The sequence below is a fragment of the Zootoca vivipara genome, chromosome 13, assembly GCF_963506605.1.
Source record: "Zootoca vivipara chromosome 13, rZooViv1.1, whole genome shotgun sequence".
Classification (NCBI taxonomy): Eukaryota; Metazoa; Chordata; class Lepidosauria; order Squamata; family Lacertidae; genus Zootoca; species Zootoca vivipara.
This window is the reverse complement of record NC_083288.1, coordinates 36,624,544-36,645,650: the sequence shown is the minus strand read 5'-3', so window position 1 is coordinate 36,645,650 and position 21,107 is coordinate 36,624,544. Positions and strand designations below refer to the sequence as shown.

General features: G+C 44.9%; 1 protein-coding gene across 1 annotated transcript in view; it reads right to left on the bottom strand.

Annotated features, from left to right (window-relative positions):
* GRIN2D (glutamate ionotropic receptor NMDA type subunit 2D) overlaps positions 1-20,242 on the bottom strand; it is a 29,513-nt gene extending 9,271 nt beyond the window's left edge. The window contains exons 1-10 of the mRNA XM_035136621.2: positions 19,844-20,242; positions 18,645-19,237; positions 16,902-17,016; positions 15,198-15,394; positions 14,508-14,661; positions 13,908-14,061; positions 12,801-12,926; positions 12,418-12,647; positions 6,440-6,600; positions 2,255-2,442 (exon numbers count right to left, since the gene is read on the bottom strand). Coding sequence (XP_034992512.1) covers positions 2,255-2,442; positions 6,440-6,600; positions 12,418-12,647; positions 12,801-12,926; positions 13,908-14,061; positions 14,508-14,661; positions 15,198-15,394; positions 16,902-17,016; positions 18,645-19,237; positions 19,844-20,242 — 2,317 coding nt within the window. The remainder of the gene's footprint in view (positions 1-2,254; positions 2,443-6,439; positions 6,601-12,417; positions 12,648-12,800; positions 12,927-13,907; positions 14,062-14,507; positions 14,662-15,197; positions 15,395-16,901; positions 17,017-18,644; positions 19,238-19,843) is intronic.
* Between the last annotated feature and the right edge of the window lie 865 nt (positions 20,243-21,107).

Below are 21,107 nucleotides of genomic sequence, written 5' to 3'. Positions count from 1 at the left end.
AAATGGGAGTATGTCTGTCTGTTTGTGGCATTCATAAAATTCATCTGAACTTGTCAGTATTTACATGTGAATAGTTGACATTCACCACATTTTGGACATTCATTGTAACGCATCCAAACTCTACAAAGCAACCATCTGTCGGCCTCTCTCCCACACACAATTCTTACACATCATGATCCTCACAGGGCATTTTTCACAAGTGAAGCAAAGAACGCCTCTCTGTCTGGAACGCTTCACTTCTGAATGTTGTTAATCGCAGCAGAGAGAGCTGGAGAGTAAACCATGTAGCTTTTTCATTCAACCTAATAGATGCAGGGAAGGCAAAATGATTTAAGTGTCACGGACACTGGGTGGCCCAGCTGAAACACAGCCCCGTCCCCAACATCTGCTTATATGTCCTGGTGGGGCGGGGAAAGCCCCTTGTGCTGTTCTCTAGGATATCCCCAGAGTCAGTCAGGCCTATTAGGAAAAGCAAGATTGTTGGCTAACAGCAATTAGAGCCTCAGACTGAGCCCATTAGCAGCAGCAGAGACAGAATCCAGGTTCCTCTGCTCAGATCAAACACACCAGAGCTGTGTCTGTTCATTATCCCTGGAGCTAGAAATAGAAAGCAGGATGTCTGTCTCCCATCGCCTTTGCTCTGAGTCTAGCCCACTAGGAATTGCTTGCTCTCCCAGGAGATGCAGGAGTCCTGGCTTCCAGACCTCCTTGCGTGAACTGAGTGGGCTCCACACCTCTCTTGGGATTCCTACTCCATTTCAGCCTGGATTAATTAATCCAAAATAAAATACCATGATCTGGTTGCATGTTCACTTTGATCAGCCTGCAGGTCTGCTAGGAGATAGTCAGGGAAGTGCATTGTGACAGCTATCTAGAGCATTGGAATGGGGGAAGGTGTGCAGGCTGGTATGGGGGCATTAGTGTATGTGAGAGAGCCATGTCAGTTCCAGGGCCCATAAGTCCTCTCAGCAAACTTCTACATTTGAGTTGGAAACCCCTCCCCATCTCCATGGATAAACATACACTAAAAGAATGGGAGAAATCCACACTCCTGCTGGTAATATGAGCTTTGCTCACTTGATTAACATGGATGGGCCTGTCACATTGGTTTTGCCTGACAAATCAACCGTTGATCAGGGACTTGACAAATGGGCTTTAATTGCCCTTAATAATATCAAATCTCATTCTAGCTTGTAAATGCAACACCCATCAGAATTGGGGTGTGGGAGGAAGGGAGACAGCAAGAAAGCATTTTCTTTTTTTTTTAATGGGACAGACAGATAAGGAGCTGTGAGTTGGCTGAAGGTGAAACAGCTTGGAATGTAGAGTGTCTCTCTCTCTCTCTGAACATCTGATATGGCATTAGTGAATTTGTGTGTGCTGTAGGGGTGCCTATTTGCTTCCACTATGCTAACAATTTTTATTACAATGACACCATATGCCTCCTTCATCTGAGGATCACAGGGCGGTTTACAATACAAAACTCTTTCATTCAAAGGAAACTATCCCATATAGCACTGCTCCATGACTTCTCAAAACTCAGGGAGCACACAACAATAAATTCAACCAAATACATAGTAAAAGTGTGTTAAAGGAAACTAATCTGTTTTAACTGAACTTCAGAATCCAGATAACCCACTTTCTAGCAAAGGGTAATGAATGTTTCATCTTGGCAGACCAGCATTCCTTTACCTGACTAAGCCTTCTGCCCCAGCAAACATGTGAGGGAAAGTCCTGTTTACCAATCACTATAGAGAACATGACCCATCCACAAGGACTGGGATTGGCAGTTTGGTACTTTCTGGGTCTGAGCTTACTAGAAATGGGTGCTGGGGTGGGGTGGGGTGAGTATCTGAAGAAGGAGCACCAGTTGCCCCACATTTCAACTTCATGCTTTTTCATAGTGTATGGATAGGATGGGGTGGTCTTGCCCTGGAGCAGGAAGTAGGATTATGCATAGATTCCTTTCCAGTGCAAACTATTCAGGAGTGTCCACAGCAAGTAATAAATATCCTTTATTTCAGACACCCCTGCTCCAGTACCTGAAGCATACACACCCAGCAACCGTTGCCTAGTGGAAGAGCAGGTGGGACAGAGACAGAGAGAGAGCAATACCACTCACACAGATGTTGGAGGAAATATTCCCCTCCCCACCTTCCAGTTACCCACACTTGTTTGTTCTCATCCAAAAAACTTGGGCATCTCTCAACTTCCCAGTGCTCTCCCTAGAACCTGGCATGTAGCTAAGCCTTACCATCACTCAGAAACTGGAGCAGGGCCAGGTCAATGGGCCGTTTCCACTTGGAACCTTTCTGCAGCGCAATGCCGTAGCCTGTGGTGGCAAAGACTTTCCCACTCCCTATGGTGACAAGTTTACAGCCTTCTTCCTTTCGGGCCATGTAGTTGAGGACGGCTGCATCGTAGATGAAGGCATCCAGCTTCCTGCAGTCAGATAAGAAAGGCAGGCAGAGAAAGACAGATGGATGCAGCATTTAGTGCATTAAAAATGGCTCCATTTTTTATATGTCCACCTTTTCACAGACCTATTGATTAGAACTAGAGACATTCATATTGCAATTAAAGGGAAAGCATATTTTTGGGGGAAGGGGGGCAGCTTTCTTTAAGTGTGAGACAGCTTACCATTTAACAAACAAATAGTAAGGTAAAGGTAAAGGACCCCTGGATGGTTAAGTCCAGCCAAAGGTGGCTATGGGGTTGTGATGCTCATCTCGCTTTCAGACCGAAGGAGCTGGCGTTTGTCCATAGACAGCTTTCCAGGTCATGTGGCCAGCATGACTAAACTGCTTCTGGCACAACGGGACACCATGATGAGAGCTCAGTGCACAGAAACGCCGTTTATCTTCATGCCACAGCAGTACCTATTTATCTACTTGCAATGGTATGCTTTTGAACTGCTAGGTTGGCAGGAGCTGGGACAAAGCAACGGGAGCTCACCCCATCGCGGGGATTCAAACCGCCAACCTTCCGATTGGCAAGCCCAAAAAACTCAGTGGTTTAGACCACAGTGCCACCCACGTCCCTATTAAACAAATAGTAATATTCATTGTTATACAAAGAGGCTGACTTTAACAGTTTGTTTCTTATTCCATATGTGAATATTTCCCATTATAATAACATATCAGAGTCAAAATGGCATCAAAAAATAAACACATTGAAGGCCCATCAATATTGTGGGCTTTTTAAAATATATTAAGAATTAATTCAACAGAGCACCGTTGCCTTCAGTTGAATGTGAGACGGAGAGCAGTATAAAAATCAATTAAATAAAAACTGGTTCTTAGCATTACATGAAAGTATACGAGAGCCAAAAGGTGGCCGCCTTTGGGTAATAAACTAGAAAGATAAAACACCTTTACATTTATTATTCGTTGTCATCAAATACATCACAGGTAGGAGCTAGAAACTAGATGACTGCCCACCAGCGTGCCTTTAAACATGACTGAGCCTTTCCATACGCTTAGCCTGACCAATTAACTGGGGTGCAGGGATTTTATTATGAGCCTGATTAATCTTCCCATTAAAACTGTTAAGTTTTCAGCCATAGTTATATAGCATAGGAGATACCGGTACTCTTAATAGGCCCATAAGGAAAAGGTGCCCTTTACTGTTAGAACTGCATGTCAGCCACTGTCCCACTCTATCTTTATCTTCACTTCCTCCCCCCATTATTTATTTTTTATTATAGACTGGCTCATCTCTTCAGCCACTTCGATCTAGATATCTTGGTTCCAAGCTTTCTTCTCAGTCTTTTGCTTTCTAATGCCCTCTATTTCGCAGTCCTAAAAACAGACTGACCCTACACAGGGCCCATAACTATAACTTCGCATAAGATCGGGTTATTAGGTGTCTCCCTTGTGCCCCTTGTGCCCATCCCCATGCAACTATTCACACATACCAGCATAGTTTTGGTGGTCATGAATGTACATGGTGGTATTTAAAAACAAAAAAACCTCTGAACTTAGAAAAAAAAACCCGAAGAGTAGATGCAGGCCACTGATTAAAAAGAGAAGGAAGAACTTAACAAGCAGTAAACACATAAAGCACCAGACAGGGACAGCATAGGGGGAAACAGCAAGAACCAAATAGTTGAATTCTGCAATAGTGGCAAAGTCATCCTTTTAGAATCTTCAGCACCGTTGAAATGGCCCAGTGCCAGAACTCCTGGCCAGAGCAGCTCCAATTTAGACAAGGCGGGCCACTATCAGTCCAGCAGCTCCAAGGAAGATCACAGGCCCTGATATCCTACCCAAGCCTGACTCGCAGCCCGAGCCCAGCAAATCAGGCATTCTGGAACCCAAGGCAGGAGTTCAGGAGTCTGTACTCTCCAAGCTTGCACCTCCTGAGGAACAGACCTCCACATCAGAGACCCACATCCAACAAGTCACCACGTCAATGCAGGCAACATGCAGGGAGGGATTTGCCAGTGCAAATCCAGAAATCAAGTTGCTATCTGCTGGTGGTAGTTTGCACGTTGGCCCCTACATTCTGCATTAGCCGCAGCCTCCAAATCAACTGCCAAGGTAGTTCTACAAACAATGCATTGCAGTGGTCCATCTGTGAGGTTAGCAATGCATGGATAACTGCTATCCTGGTCCAGGGACAACTGTAGCTGTCTTCCCAGCCAAGCTTCCTAGCCACTGAGGACACCTCCAGTGACAGAGTTGGATCTGGGAACATCCTCAGACTTTGCACCTGCTCCTTCAAGGAGAGAGCAGACCCATCGAGGCCTGACAACTTACAGACTTCCCAAGCCTACAAACCTCAATCTTGCCAGGACTCAGACTCAGTTTATTAACCCTCATTCAGCCCATCACTACAGTACAACCCCAACACCTGCAACCAGCTTGACAGATGGTCAGGAGTGAAGGGAACCGAAGTCACATAAATTTTGGTGGCCCAAAGTTGGAGGTGCCTGACTTAAATGCATATATGTACAGAGTAGGAATTCTAACCCATATATAAATGATTGTGAGTGTAGAATTGGGAAGTGGTTGTTAATCTGGGTTAATTAGCAGAGAATGTGGGTGTTTAAATGGTGAATCACGCACCCATAACCTTGCCAGTTGGCTTTTAAAAAATTGTTAGTAGGATTGGCAGCAGTTCCAACAGCAGTGGGAACCACCCCGAAAGGGCGCTCAAACAGGCAGAGCTACAATGCACTCCTACAGCAGCAAAAAATTAACGTTTAAGTCACAAATGCTCACAAATCCAAAATCCACATACAAAAACCCCACATGGAAGTCTAGTTAACAGCATGATGGCGCAGCTCAATCCTGCACTTGAATGCCTCACTGTGGACTTGTCTTATTTGGTTTATTTATGAAATGAGCCAGCAGGAGTTCATAGAAGTTCACAGAAGTGTTGTTGTGGAGAACAGTGGGGAGGCACTCTTGCTGGTGTGTGCAGCTACCAAGGCTAGACAAGCACTTGCTCACCAGAGTTATAAACAGAAGGAGTGCACAGCCTTTAAAGGTGGGTTGGGGTTTTTTTTGGACTGCAGTTTCTATAATCTGATTTTATGCGAAGCTTACTTCCAGGTAAGTGGGCATAGGCTTGCAGCCTTAATTAATTGGTTAGATTCATTCAACTAAAAAGGAGTCCCCAATGAGCAAGGCAACAGTTTCTTTTTTAAAAAAATATTTTAATGCAATTACTTGCATTAACAGCACATGGCAAGCACAGTTTTTGCACAGGCCTTCACTCCTATATGAGAGAGAAAGTGGGGATGCCTCTTCTAATGTCCGCAGTGCATCATCTAAAAACAAAGTATGCTTAAAAAGAGAGAGAGTAATTTTTGCTCATATGCACATTTCTGCAGATTTAATTAATTCACTGATTAATTGACCCAAACTCATATTATTATTAAATTGACTAAGATTTCTTTAATCAGATGACAGCCTAATGAAAATTGACTAATTATAATTATAAACTTGTTAAAGGCTCACAAAACAGCATGGGCATTAAAGCTGGCCATGTCACAAGCAACATCCAGCAGCAGCCTATGTCACTCACACAAGTCACATTCCACATAGCAATTGCCACAGCAATTAATGTACTACCGCTGGAGGGAGAGGGTGTTGCAGAGGGGGGAAACTGCATTTACTTCACTGAATATTTTACCCCAAGTGTGGGCAAATGGTGGCTTCTCTACAACAGGAGTGTGGCCTCATGGAATGACGAGGAGGAGAGTGTGCGACATAAATGAGAAGCATTTGCACATCTGTTGTGTAAAAAATGGATTATGTGGAGAGAACCATAGGGAGCATGTGTCCCCACTGTAGGGGCCTGCCGCAGGCCATGTGCCCAGGGAACAGAAAGGCTTAGGATGAAAATATATGCTAAGAACTAAGGGTTTTGGAGTTGTCCTTCCTGCTGCCACCACTGCTTCTTCCACCCGCATCATTTCCCCCCCACCTACCCTGTCTGCAGGTTCTGGAGTGCATCCTCCACGCTGCGCTGGTTGTACTTCCCCATATATTCGTGCATCTCCCCATAGTTGTTCCGAATGTTTTTCTCGGTGCTCCCGTTGGGAACAGTGCCAAATCTCAAAGGTGGGTAGTGATGCTGTGGTTTCTGGAACTGTAGAGGGAGGTAAAGGGAAATTGGAGTGTGAAGAGTGCTTCTGCGGAACTCGCCCCGCCCTCTTCCCTGTTCTCCTCCCAAATGTGAAAACTGAGCAAGGATGGGAGGAGGGAGATTCTTAAATTTGCTAGTGCTCCTTTGGAGTAGTGTATTGTTGTGCTCAGTTGGCTGAGAAATAAAACGGAAATTTGGCTGGCATCAATTAGAGCAGAGTTCACCTTCCCATGCATTATGATTTCTGGATATGGAGAAGCACCCTGTTGTGTGTGATGGATGAGACAGACGCATAGAGTGGTATGGATAAGAAATGGAGAGATGCATATAGTGATGGATGGGTAGGTAAATACCATGTTTATTTGAGGATGAATAAATGAGCCAACAGATTTATTTATGAGCTTCCATTTTTTATCCCCATCCTCTTTGGAGCTAAGGGTGAGGCATATGGTTTCTGCTTCCCCATTTTAGCCTCACAATAACCCTGTGAGGTAGGTTAGAAAAACAGGCTGGATTGGGGAAGAGGACAGTCAGGAAGGGTTGATATCTGGAAGTTCTAATTTTTTCTCTGGGCATCAGGAACTGCCACAACCTGAGTGAACAAGTTTTGCTCATGCTCAGGGTTGACCTTCATGTCATACATTCTTTTTAGGAAGAGCAGCTTGGGAGAGGGGGATTTAGAAGCTGCTAGAGGAAACATCGTATCAGCAGAGGCTTGGACTACATAACAATCCAGCTCTATGATTCTCTGTTTCCAACATGCTTTTGGATTCCCGCAGACAAAAAATGTGTGTTTTTGTGCGTGACTTGAAGCAGAAAAATGGCAGACAGAGAGGGGATTATGTACACCTTTTCCTCCTGTCCATCCTTCTGCCACTCTTATTTTCTCCTCTCCTGAACCTGCTTTTCATTTAATAATGGCTTTGGGGGTCAGTTTCAACTCCACAGGGTGTAATCGTTCATGATGTTTAGAGTTTGAAGGGAATTCCACCTCTGTCATGTCAGATGGACACTGATACTGGAAGATGCAGGTGAGTGGGTGGTCTGTCCCAGCTGGTGGCAGGGGGTTAGACTAAGGGCCTTGTAGCCTCCTCCTTCTCAAACAGTTCCATGATATGATAGGAAAGCAGACAGGCAGTAGTATTTGGAGATGGACGAGAAGACTAAATAGATATGAGCAGGAAAAATCATGTATGATTATTGAGTTTGTCCTCTAGAATCCAGCCAAGAGACCAGTGCCCAAGCCAAGGAAAAGAAAACAAACTTTTTAGAGATTTATCTAAGGACAGGAGGGTGAGACAGGCAGTTTGGGAAATAAGACATAGAGCGAAGGCAGAAGCAGAGTGAGAAAGGAACAGTGGGATGTGGAACTCGAAGGCTATGCAAGATGAAACACCTTGAGGGTGTGTTTGTACCAGTACCCAGGCAGCGTTGATTTTGTTTTTTTGTCCTTTTTTGACCCATCTTTGCACATTTCCCATGCTTACACACACCCTCTTCAACTAATGTTTGTGTGTTTGTTTGTTTGTTTGTTGTCGAGCTGCAGAGAGCCTTTCTTTATGATCAATAAAAGCATGGGCCAGCCCTATGTTTTCCATTTTAAAATGCTTTTACAAACAGCATTTTAGCAACAATCACATTGCTTCCTGTTTGCCTGTTATGGTAAGGGGAGAAATACCAAGGATGGGGGCGACTGCAGTGGATATGCAGTACTCTGCATGAGTTAAGCAGCAGATTAAACATAGCCTCTAAAACTCACTCCCTATACCAAGCAAAATTTCTGGTAATTTTTTTTTTGGGGGGAGGGAGGGGGCTCAGAACTGCATGGGATGTGATGGGAAAAGGGAATAGTGTAGCTCTTCTGATATTACATTGTGGCCCATAGTGAAGAGATGCTTGTTACACTACCGCAACCAAAGTCAGAATGGAGTCAGATGAGAAAAATGGAAAGGGGCAAGCAGGGTGGGGTGGAAAGAGGCCAGGAATGGACTCATAAATAGAAGACGCAATGAACAGGTAATTCTGGGTATAGATGGATTCAGCAGTTGGCAGACAGGATTGTTGACAGAGAGGTGCACCGAGAGATCAGTGATACTGAAATAGACGGGGACACATTTAGAAGTATGAAGGGCAGAGGCAGACTGCTTGTTCTATTACAAGAGTCTGCTTCAAGAAGGCTGTAGATGGAGAAAAACATCTTTGGTCTGTTTTGAGCATCACAAAATTGGCTTCACACAAGAGCTCTCTGAGCAAATTCAGTCCCTCCTTGATATTCCTGGGGCAACTGGGCCTTTCGACACGGAAATGGGAAGCAAAGAAACAGCAAAAATCGAATGCATCCCAGGTTGGGGAGAGTGCCAGCAATGGGTGTGGGGAGGAAGAGAGGGGGAGCGATGGTTTTATTGCAAATGGGGATAATGGAAAGAGGCTTCTAGGTGTCTAAAGCTTAGAAGCCATTAGGCAGACAAAAGCGTCTGGGGAAAGTGAGAAAAGAAGATGGGAGATTGGTAGAGATTATCTGGAATTTGACAGAGGAATGTGTATGACAAAGCAATGGGGGAAAGAATTAATGGAAAGAGGCAAATAGAGGTAGAAGAGAATACTGGGGAAACCATCAGGATGGAGAGGGGAGGGGAAAACGTTTCTAAAGCTAGAAACAAAAAGAGAGTCTTGTAGCATTTCGAAGACATGCTCATTTATTGTACAGGAAGCTTTCATAGACTCAAGCCTGCTTTGTCAGATGCACAGAATGAGGCTTTTCACTTTTGATGGCTAAATTCAGTGCCTTCTGTAATGGCAAAGTCCAGAGGGGGTCGCCGTGTTAAGTGGGTTTTTGTACAAAGAAGTTGATGCTGCAATTAATCTGATAGTTTTTAAGGTGTCACAAGGCTTTTTGGTTGTGTTTGTTGCAACTTGATAACATGGCTCCCTCTCTTGAATTTCACAAGATAGCATTGCTATATAACCTGAGACTAGAACTGGGTGGCAAATATATCAGTTTTGGTTTCTCTTAGTTTCTCACTTTTCCAATCTTATGTTAGGCTTATATCAGTTGATTTTTTCTTTAAAAAAAGACAGTGAAAATCTGTCACCATTTTTGTGTGAATTTCTCCTTCGATACACATTTTTATATGCAGTTTTACCTAATATATACATTTTGGAAAACAGTTTCCCCTACTATGATGCATTTTTGTATGTTATGTTCATTAATATATGCATTTGTATGCAAATTTTACCATAGTATATACAGTCATACCTCATGTTGCATCGGCTGCGGGTTGCGGCTTTTCAGGTTATGGATGGGCCGAACCCGGAAGTCCCCGAACAGGTTACTTCTGGGTTCGGCGCGTCCGTAACCTGCGCGCATGCGCAGAAGCACTAAATTGCGCATGCGCAGATGTGGCAAATTACATCACGCGCCTGCGCAAAAGCGCCGCTCGGGATGCAGACTTTTCAGGGTGCAAACGGCACCCCAGAATGGATCGTGTCCGCAACCCAAGGTACCACTGTACAAGTTTGTATACATTACCTTACTGGAGAACTGCACTGCAAAATGTAGGTAAGTCTGAAGGACAGCTGTTTTTCAGCTCACATACTGTTTCAGAAAATGTGAATTCAGTAAGTTCATCTTTAAAGGTGAATTGAATCAAATTTCTCCCCCATCCCTACCTGGGGGTAAGGTCCAATAGAATTCAGTGGGATTTCTGAATAGATGTTACAGTGGTACCTCTACTTACGAATAACTCTACTTACAAATGTTTCTACTTACAAACGGAGCTCCGTCCGCCATCTTGGATGTGGTTTAGATAGGATTTTTCCTACTTACGAATTTTTAGATAGGGTTGCTTTGACTTACGAATTTTTTCTCCCAATGCATTCCTATGGGATTTGACTTACAATTTTTTCGACTTACAGATGTGCGTTCGGAACGCATTAAATTCGTAAGTAGAGGTACCACTGTACTATGATTCCACTATAGAAACACTTGTCTTTTTCTCTGCCTGGATTTTCTACCTTTGCCCTCTCCCTCAAACTGTTCCCTACTCAGTGCGAGTTGGTTAATCTGAGCTGTTTAATATTTATCTGCAATTGTGTTTCATGTTGGACGTTAATTATGCCCATTAATTACATCCCAGCTCGTTAGTTCTTAACGAAAGGGATTCAATTGGAGTGAGGCTGCCTTGCCACAGCTGGTCCAGTTTGTGTGCTCCCCACAGCTGTGGTTGTTCGTCAGGGGCTAATTGCCAGGGGATAATCAGCCACGTCCTGGTTTATAAATACACACTATGCATGCTGGGCACTAGCAAAGTATCCCAGTGGAGGGCTGTGTGGAGCTACCAAGGGTATGAGTTCCACTGCTTAGGTCAGCCACCCTTTAATCTTGACCACATGCATGTACGCATGCACAGGCACACCCAGATATTTCCTGTTGGTCGTCTTAAGGGGAGTGTGATGGATCTGGCATGATTGTGGGTATGTGTGGCTTTTCTGAAAGTAAGCATTGCCCACCAGAAGCCTATCAGCACAAGCAAGCGTAACATTTTAAAATTAAACAGCAATTAGGGCTGAAGGTAAGACCTCGAATCTGTTCTCAGTGCCACCGTTAGTTTCTAAAAATGATAAGTGTGCCATGAGTGCATCAATGTGAATAGCTCTCCTGCTCTGCAGGTGGGTAATCTACAAACCTCTGCTAGCACTTTTCCCAGAGGAAGAGCTATAGATTAGTGGCAGAGAGCTCATGCTAGATAATTTGAACTGTAATACGAATGCACAGACTTGGTATGTGGGTCTCAGCCAGATCCTTACTAAGAGCTCCCTAGGATTCAGAGGCTTTTCAGTGGCAGGTCTGGTACTTTGGAGTAGGAGACATGTGCAATTGCCTGGCTGCCTGTCTGTCTGATCTTCTGGCTTTGCCTTTCTTCTGGGCAGTTTCACCTTCACTGACATTTCCCTAACAGCACTATTGGCACCGAAGGCAAAACTTTCCAGTTGCTGAGTTTGCAGTGGTCACAGCCAGGTAGCTCCTCCCCAAGCGATTTAAAATAAACCTTGCAAAACCTGAGCTGCTCAATCAAAGAAGAATGCCCTTGCAAGACTATGCAAGTGAAGTCAAAACAGCTGAGATCTAAAGCACTGCAAGCAGACACTGTAGGACTATGGCTTCTAAAAGTGATTTGATGGAAATGTGTACAGTGAATAACAGAGACTCAGCTTTACTCTTTTGTGTTAAACTGTAGCAATGGTACACGTCTTTTTGATTTTAGGGTTGTTTGGTTTTGGTTTAACATGTGGCCAGGATTATACACACATCTCATGGTTTCCCTTGCTTCCCTTTCATCATTTGTCAAACACTGGGGAAGCAGTGGTGGTCACTTCCTGGCATGTTGTTTTGGGTGGTGGAAAAGAAAATGAAAGGGGAAATAAAATGAGAGCTGTGGCAAAGAAATGAATGGGGAATTTTGTCTGGTAGGGATAGATATGATGGGAGGGAGTGGAAACCTTTATTATCATTAATTAAAATTGTATACCACCCTTCATCCAAAGATCACAGGGCAGTTCACAACATAAAAATACAAAAGGAGAACACAAAATACATAATAAAACAAAACAGACCAACCAATAACACTCCCCCAACATTTAAAAGGCTAGAGAATGTTTAATCAGCCCAAGGCCTGGTTATAAAGAAACGTTTTCACCTGGCACCTAAAGATACGTAATGAAGGTGCCAGGCGAGCCTCCCTGGGGAGAGAATTCCACAAATTGGGTACTATGCCTCTGTCATCGTCCACCACCACCCCCGGAGCTCTCCCTTCTTCTTACCTTCTGGTCGCTGAGCCCAGACACCGTGTCTACATATTCCTCCTGTATCATGAAGGCGGCCAGATTGGCGGTGTAGCTGGCAAGGAAGATGACGGCGAAGAAGGCCCAGATCAGCACCATGATCTTGCTGGTGGTGCCCCTGGGGTTCTCCACAGGCACAGAGTTGTTGAACACCAAAGCCCAGAGCAGCCAGATGGATTTCCCAATGGTGAACTTGGAGCCTCCAGTGCCTACCAGGCAGGATGGGATGGGGGAATATGAATCAGAGTTTGAACTTTGCCGTAGAGGCTGGAGCGAAACAGGCTGCACATGCTTGCCGCCCTTATCTCCATAGGTACCCCAGTTTCAGACACATGCCCCTCCCTTATCCTTGGTGCACTCACGTTTACTGGCGCTGAGGCTGCGATTATAGCCTACTGGGCTGAAATATTCAAAGATGAAGACGGTCACCGCAACGACAGTCAGGCACATGACAAACATCATCACCCAGACAGCAGGGCTGTAGGGCTCTGCAGGAGGAGAAACAATGGACCACGGTGGTGGTATGCCTAAGACAGCTAGGCTCTAGTGGGTGAAAGCAGGGTTTCTGAACCTTTAACATAAAAGAAGCACCCTAAATCACGAGTAACACTTTTTAAATGGTATAATTTAAGGCCGCCTCTTTAAATTGGCTTTTCCTGAGGAGCTGTGGGAGTTGTGGTCGTGTGAAGACTCCAAGATAGTCTCTTAGAATTGATTTAAGAGTACAGTGCAGATGAACCCCAAAGCAGAAAAAAAAAATGGATCTACCATTATCACCATCCTTGAGGGAATAATGGCTTTGGGAGGGTGCTACACAAGTCCCTCCATGGCAAAAAAAAAGCTATTATTTTGATCTGAAAGATCAAACTGTCTTCCTTGAAAACTGCACATTTGTTAATGTGGGTCTATTTGGGTGAAATGGTCTTTTCCCAGGATTTGGAAAAACCTGTCTGCTGGTACTTCCATTGTGATCCTAAGTACTGTGTTAACTGCAGATATGTAACCCCTATGGATACATATTGGCAGCTCTCCACTTGATACCCACAAATGGGCAAGTTTTCTCTCTCTCTGCTTTTGGCTTTTCTCAGGCCATTTTCCTTCAGCCCAAGGCCATCATTTTGTATGTCCATTTTAACAATTGTTTTAAACATTTTTCTGTTTTATCTATACCCCGCCTTTCCAGCATACATGGTGGGTTAAAAATGCTAAAATAAAATTGACAATAAAAAAATTCAAAACTCTACCTCAGCAATAAAGCAGGTCCTTAGTAGGGCTTTCCCCCTAAGACTGGGTGTACAACTACATTAGATCCAATAGATGACAGGATGAGGGGAAGAATAGGACTTCTGACTTCTCTACTATAATGAGCCCTGCTTTGAAACCAGACTACCTGGAAGACTCCCTCCACATCTCATGCCAACGCTCCCTCCTGCTTTTTACTTTGACCCATCCCAGGGCTGGGTATTCACCTAGAAAGGCAGAAGGTGAAACAGTTCCATTGCTACGAGACACCATCACACTGATTCCTGTCTCGACAAAGGGCACAGAAAAATCTATGACTTCAGCTCTCTCCGCATTGATGGTCAGGGATCCAATCGCCATGTCAGCTCGCTTGTAATACACCTGAGAGAGAGACACACAGAGAGATGGATAAAGTACAAATAGCCAGCAATCCTGGGTTTTCTGGAAAGGAAGGGGAGGGTCCAGCATTTCTGAGTAAACAGTGTAACCCACCCTAAGCCCTGGAGACAGGATGTAAGATTCTGTTTGCCTATCAGATCCAGGAATGGGCAGAGCCATAATACCTAGGGTAACCCTCCCATAACCTTTGAAGCAGGTTAACCCTACTGTTTACATCAATGCACTATTCAATAGTCCTTTACTTCAAGGATACAACCCAAACAGCCTGCAGCAGGACTTGTGGGTCCTCTCAAGTGGATTTGAGAGTCACACATGTGTGAGTGGGAAACCAGAATTCCTGAGTTCTTTTAAGAGGAAGAGAATGCAGAGAGCTCTAAGTTGTGCGTGAGCCCAGACCACCCAGTTCCTTGGGGAGGGGATGGAGTTACCTCTCCAATCATGCCGTTCCACATGCCGTTGACTATCTTGCCATGCTTGCCATTGGTGACAAGATAGAGATCGTAGGTGAAACCCAGAGTCTTAGCCAGACGCTTCAGGATGTCGATGCAAAATCCTTTGCAGCAGCTCTTTACCATTTGATGGCTGTGAACAGCACAAGGAGGGGGGAAAGGAACTCAGCAAGTGGTTTAGGAGCACTGTGGAAGGTAAACACAGAGCCAGCATGGTGTGGTGGTTATAGTGGACTAGGTCTGCGGTGGCCCAGGTTCAAATCCCCTGTCAGCCATGAAACTCACTGGCTGATTTTAGGCCATTCACTAACCTACCCTCACAGCAAAGCTGTGAAAGAAAGAAAGAAAGAAAGAAAGAAAGAAAGAAAGAAAGAAAGGAAGGAAGGAAGGAAGGAAGGAAGGAAGGAAGGAAGGAAGGAAGGAAGGAAGGAAGGAAGGAAGGAAGGAGGAAACTATGTGTGCCACTTTGAGATCCTTGGAGGAATGGGGCAATATTAATGGGTTAAGTAATAAATAAGCAAGCATGGGATTGATTGGTACTTGGATGGGTCTCCACTGGGAGGCCTACACAAGCCACTCTGAACTTTCCTGAGGAAGAGAAAGATCTAAATGTAAAATTGAAAACACTGAACTCAACTGTGGTAAACTTGGCCAGTGTCTCAGGAATACCTGTTGGTATGGTTGAGTGGGTGGCGGCAGGGAACTGAATCACGAATGCAGGTCTTTGTGGCTGGATCAATGTTGTCGACAATAACGAAGGGCCTTTCCTCCAGTGTTGCCACCATGAGGTGCTTGTTGTCATCCACAGGTTGCAGGAATTTTCTGTAGCGTGACATGCTCAGGATTCTGCGCTCCCACCTTCCCACCTGCCTCCCGGGGCATAGAGAAGAGGTTAGATACACACCAAACCTTTCTCCAGACTCTTGCCAGCCCACCAGTGTTGGTCCTAAATTTATGCCATATTCAAGAAACTCAGGTTTGAAAGCCCCCTCCCACAACTAACATCTCCAGGATTATACCAACTTCTGAATCTTCGCATTAGATATACTGTACAAGCATGCATACATACATACATAATTTAATTTGTAGGCCACTTCAAACCATGCTTAGGGTGGCTTACAACATGAAAGAAATACAAACTCTTGTCTTAAAAATCACATCCTCCATTCACATTATCCATTCACATTATCCCCCTGCTTCCTACATCCATCAAGGACATCCTTGACCAGCATGGAGTCAGGATATTGGGTAGCCAATACCATATCTCAGGTGATCTTGCCTGTATTTTGTTTATTTGATATTTATATCCTACCTTTCTCCCAAGGTGGAATACAAGGTGGCTTACAACATTTAAAAAAACATCAGTGATAAAATACAGAGTGATAAAAACAAACTACCGGTAGTTAAAATTAGTTAAAAACTAGGACATATTTTAATAGGCTAGGGAGGTGTTGCTTCACTGGTAAAATCAGTGAAGCTGGCGAGCACAAGACAGGGCTTTTTTTTGGTGGTGGCCCACAGCTGTGGAACTCACTTTCCAGATGGCTTACACCCATAGCTGCCAAGTTTTCCCTTTTATCGCGAGGAAGCCTATTCAGCATAAGGGAATTTCCCTTAAAAAAGGGGATAACTTGGCAGCTATGCTTACACCTTGTTCAGGCATTTAAGGAAGCTCTCAAGACCTTTTTCTTGACTACTACCCTCATCTAAGGCTTTGAATGACTTAACCAGAGTAGCTTTCTTTAGTAGCATTATGTGCCCACATAGCTATTGTTTCTGTATCAATTCTTTTGATGTTCTTACTTTGGGAGGACATGTGTAAAATATGCAACTTATAAATACTTTTAATTAAACAAAATTAGCCAAATAGATACCTTGTGTGATGACTCGATGGATGGGCTTTGCTCACAGCCAAGGGCTTAGCAATTGCCAAAATGAGATTCAGGAATGAATCCACCACCCCTGCCAGATTGGTTGCCTTTCCCTGTAGGGTTTGGCTTGATTTGCTTGTGTAAAAATTTACATTACTTTGCTCCTCTGGTTGCTTTTTTGTTGGGCACTTGCAATCTCTTATTGTTTCATGGTGCCATCAAGAATGTGGGATGCCTTATAGCAGGGGCTCTCTCAGCTCTTTCTGTTTATAGCCCTTGGACAGTTCTGCAAACACACTCCTTCTCCTGAATTCACACTTGCCCCATAATTACCCCATGATAACAGTGCACCTTCCTCAAACATCAACCTTGCCACAGTTCCACCAACTCACATGGACTCCCGATTACGACCTGTCCAAACTTTTTTTCACCCCCTCCCCTTGACTCATCAACTTTCCTCCCCAACCCAACCACCTTCCCCCCAAACCTCCCTCAAACTCACCACCTCCCAGGTTCGGTTTTTGTTGAGGGAGATCACAGCCAAGGATGGATTGATGAGGTACCCATCCTCATTAAAGGAGAAATCCTTCTCACCCCAAGTAACATTCATGAAGTACCTGCGAAGAGGCATGATGGAAGCTCTTCAGTGTCAATCTAGAGCCCACTTTCCATATGCTGCCATCGCAGCTTCACTCCCCCTCATTTTGCCATCCCCCTCAAGCCTGACCCACAGGGCACTGGTCTAGTATTTCAGGTGCAGCTGTGGATCAGGACTTGAAAAACCGAGAAGGGAAAAGCCCTTTCGGAATCAGGCCCATTTTGAAAGGGGAGGCAGGGTATTGAGTGGGGGTGGATGGTGTGTGGAGGTAGGTAAATATGGATGAGGTGCGGGGTATAACTGGCTATACGGGGAGGTGGTAGGAAGGGAGGAAGGGATGGTAGACAATTAGGGGAAAGCAGAGCTAGTGAAAGAGCTGGATGCAGGCCAGATTAAAGAGATGCTAGAAGCCTATGCTATGTCAAGTTTAAAAGGCCCCATAATACTGTGTATTATTCTAACAGAAAGAACAATGAAAATAAAAGTAATAAACTTTTATATTTGCATATATACCAGTACATAGGCAAGGTAACAACTGAAAACTAATCATCTATCTTGCAATAAGCCTATTTGCATATTAAATTTATTTAAATCAAAACACCTTCTGATTTCTGACTTGGCAAGAGTGGTTACACACACACTGTTTAGCCCTTACTAAATGGAAGAGCCAAACAACATGTGTTGTGTGTGTTGTGCATGGGACATAAAATGTAAAACATTTATGGGGTTTTTAAAGGCAGAGTCATTGAAATTGGGGGGTTGTATTTGGAGACCCTCATAATGTGAGGCCCTAAACCGGACCTTAACTGTAGATTAACCATTGTGGTGTAATGGTTAGAGTGATGGACTATGACCCGGGAGACGAAGGTTCAAATCCCCACTCAGCCATGAAGTTCACTGGTGACCTTGGGCCAATCCTTGGAATATAAAGGTGGTATATAAATGTAATGAAATAGATATATTTTTGTGTAAATCCAGCACTGGCTGGATGCTGGTGCATAGGGTGAGTGGATATATAGGAATTCATAAATCCCTGGCTCCTGCACAGATGAAGACAGAGGCTCTTACTTGAGACGTGGAAGAGGTGTCCTTGCAGAACTGTTGGGTATGCAGATGCTCACTGCATAGGATTTCCCCCACTGACTCAGGTTTCTCTACCACTAGTGGGTTGGCTAACATTCTTCCCAGATTCAATCGTGCTCCTTTTCCCAGGGAGGGACGTAGGAGTCCAGCTTCCTCATCTGGAGCAGACATATCCTGGGAGAAGTACCTGCCTCCTCCTGCCTTTGTTGCCCCACCCTGGTCTCAGCCCCCTGCCATGTCACCTCCCTGTTCCCTCTCCTCCTCATGCTCAGCATGGCATTCCACTCCTGCGCCCAATAGTGCATAAGGACTCGTGAGAAATGGAGATAAGGAAGCAAGGAGAAAGTCAAAATGGCTGAAATGGATGTGAAGAGGAACAAGTTAGGATTGTAGGAAGGATGCTTTGAGGAACAGATATGCAAATGAAGAAAGGGAGGGGAGGGGAGGAGGGCATGGGGATAAGTCAGATCTGCTATACATCCCTTGTGGACAACAGCACTTTCTTTTGCTCTTGATTCCACCCCCCTTCCAGGCAAAATCCCCCCAGCCTCTTTCCCTGCTGACCGATGCAGGTTCTCGTTGATCTGGGTGAGATTGGGTGCCCGGCAATCATTGTTGAATTTTGGAACTGAGCCGTAGACTTGGAATAGGGCCTCTGCCCCCTTGGCAATGATGGCTACACCATTTTGAACTCTGTGGTAGAGATCATCTTTCCATCCTGCTGAAAGCACCATGAAGAGACCCTCGGGCAGTTCCTCCGGCATGTACTCAGTTCTACCAAAGTTGGCACCTGCCATGAACCAGATATACCCGGGGCCTGTGAGCTTCACTTCACGGGCTGCACGGAAGATGCTTTCTGCTTCTTCACGGGAGCAGTAGAGAAGGCAGATGCGGGCATTTATTTCCCGGAGCTGGCGTTTGAGGCGGGCCCCGTCTGGGTCATCCGTGAGATTAAGGGTCACAGTGCTGCGGCGCTCCCAACCAATGAAACTGCTGTCAGTCAGGACCTCAATGTAATCTACAAAGTCTTCATAGCCGGGAAACAGTGTCGTGATGACAGCAAATGCCGTCCAATCGTACTGTTCCAGGACCTCAAACATCACTTGCAATTGCTGTTTGGTCGAGGAACCTAATTGTAGAAAGGTTGATCCTTTCTCCTGGATTTAGGAGGGAGCAAAAGACACAAGGGTAATAAGTGCTACCTATTTGCCATCCCATTATAGGTCTACTCTATGATTTCTACCTCTCTCCTTCATGGGAGAGCTTTCAGAATAGTTTTAGTTGGGGAATAAAGGTTGGCTTTTAGTTCCAGCAAAACATTTTCCACCTCTGTACACCATACAAATAATTCCAAAAGTGCTTGCATGCAGAAAATCATTATGCTGAAATTGTCCTCCTCTCTGAACTGCTGATGCCCATCTAACCTTGAAAAAGGGGTCATAGTATGAGCTTGTGTGACATATCTATTGTTATCTTCAGCCCTCCCAGTGTCCCTCCACCAAAGTCCCTCAATTAAGTGCCTGCCTTGCGCTTAATGAAAAAAAAAATCTTGACCAAAGTACCCAAAATTCTGCACTAAGATAAATGCAAGTTCTGCACTATCTGTATGCAAATTAAGCAGATTAGCATCAGTGAGTAAATGTCTGTAATAGATTCAGGTTGTATAATTTTATGAAGTACAGAATTTAAAATAGTTATACATAATCTGGGCAGAGAAAAGCATGGGATATTAGAGTGAACATAGACAGAATAAATCACTTTACCTTGGGTGTAAGAACAATGGCTGATCCTCCGTTGATGCCAATGATGGGAACAGAGGTCTGTGCTGAGATGAAGTCCAGGATCTGGGCCACAGCCTCTGTACGTGTATCATCCTCAAAAACCACACCATGGATGTGCAGAGAGGAGAGAACATCACAGAGCCGCACAATAAGGCTGCGCGGGTTGGTGTCATTCAGAACCACAGGGATGGGGTTGATCTCCATTGAGAAGTTGCGGAAGTCCTCGGGTGAGAACCGGGCACTCTCTTGGGTGTAGGTGGAGCCACTGAAAATGATGGGGATGTTGATGGTCCGCCGCCGCAGGTCCAAGAAAGGGCTGGCACAGGCCAGAGCCATAACAAAGAGCATCCTAGCAGCGGGGGTGCCCGGGGGCAGGCTCATCTCGCAGGGCCTCTACGTTCCCCCTGGAAGTGGTTGGGAGAGGAAGGAAAGAACAGGCAAAGAGAAAGGGAGGGTTAAAAAGGGAATCAGGTGATGAGCCACTTTGGTGGCAGGGCAGAGGGAGTAGCATAGAATCAAGCCTCCCTCCCCAGTTGGCCTGAAAACAAACTAAGCTGTTGCTCACCTGTGTGTAAACATGCTCACCTGTGCACAAATACACTCACACTGCTTCTTCCTGCCACCCCATGCACCTTGCTACATGAATTAGATCAGGGTTAGGAGGAGAAGGAAAGCAATAAGTCATTGGATTTGTAGAAGGAAACCTTTCTCTCTCTTGCCTGCACATTTCCCACATTCTCATCCTCTCAAGATCAGAGCTTGTGGAGCAACTATAGGTGAGCAAATGGCTCACCTCAGGGGGCTGCATATGGTGTCTGGGTTGCTAGTTGCTAACCCTCACTGCTTCGACAGAGCTCCTGTCAACCAGTGGGAAGGCCCATCTGCTGCTTTTTGGATGCCAATGGTTTAGGTATTGGCAGCCAGAGCTCTGCCTGAGCTGCAGGTCATTGGAGTTGATCTTTGGAGGAGAGGGCAAAACAACATCATTGCACAGGTATACCTTAGAATTATCATGGTATGTGCCACAATACATGCTTCTTTCATTAGCTGCGTGAAGTTGACCAAGAACGTTACAGGTTAGCTTAAAGACACCCCTGCACTATGAAACCCCTGGAAGCCTCTGAATTGGAAAGGCAGATCACCTCAAGAAAAAGTCACAGCCCTAAGCAGGAGGTTACCTCTTCCACAGCAACTACCATAAGCACCACCTACATCTTCCCTGCTTGCTGTTATGGCCTCACAACCT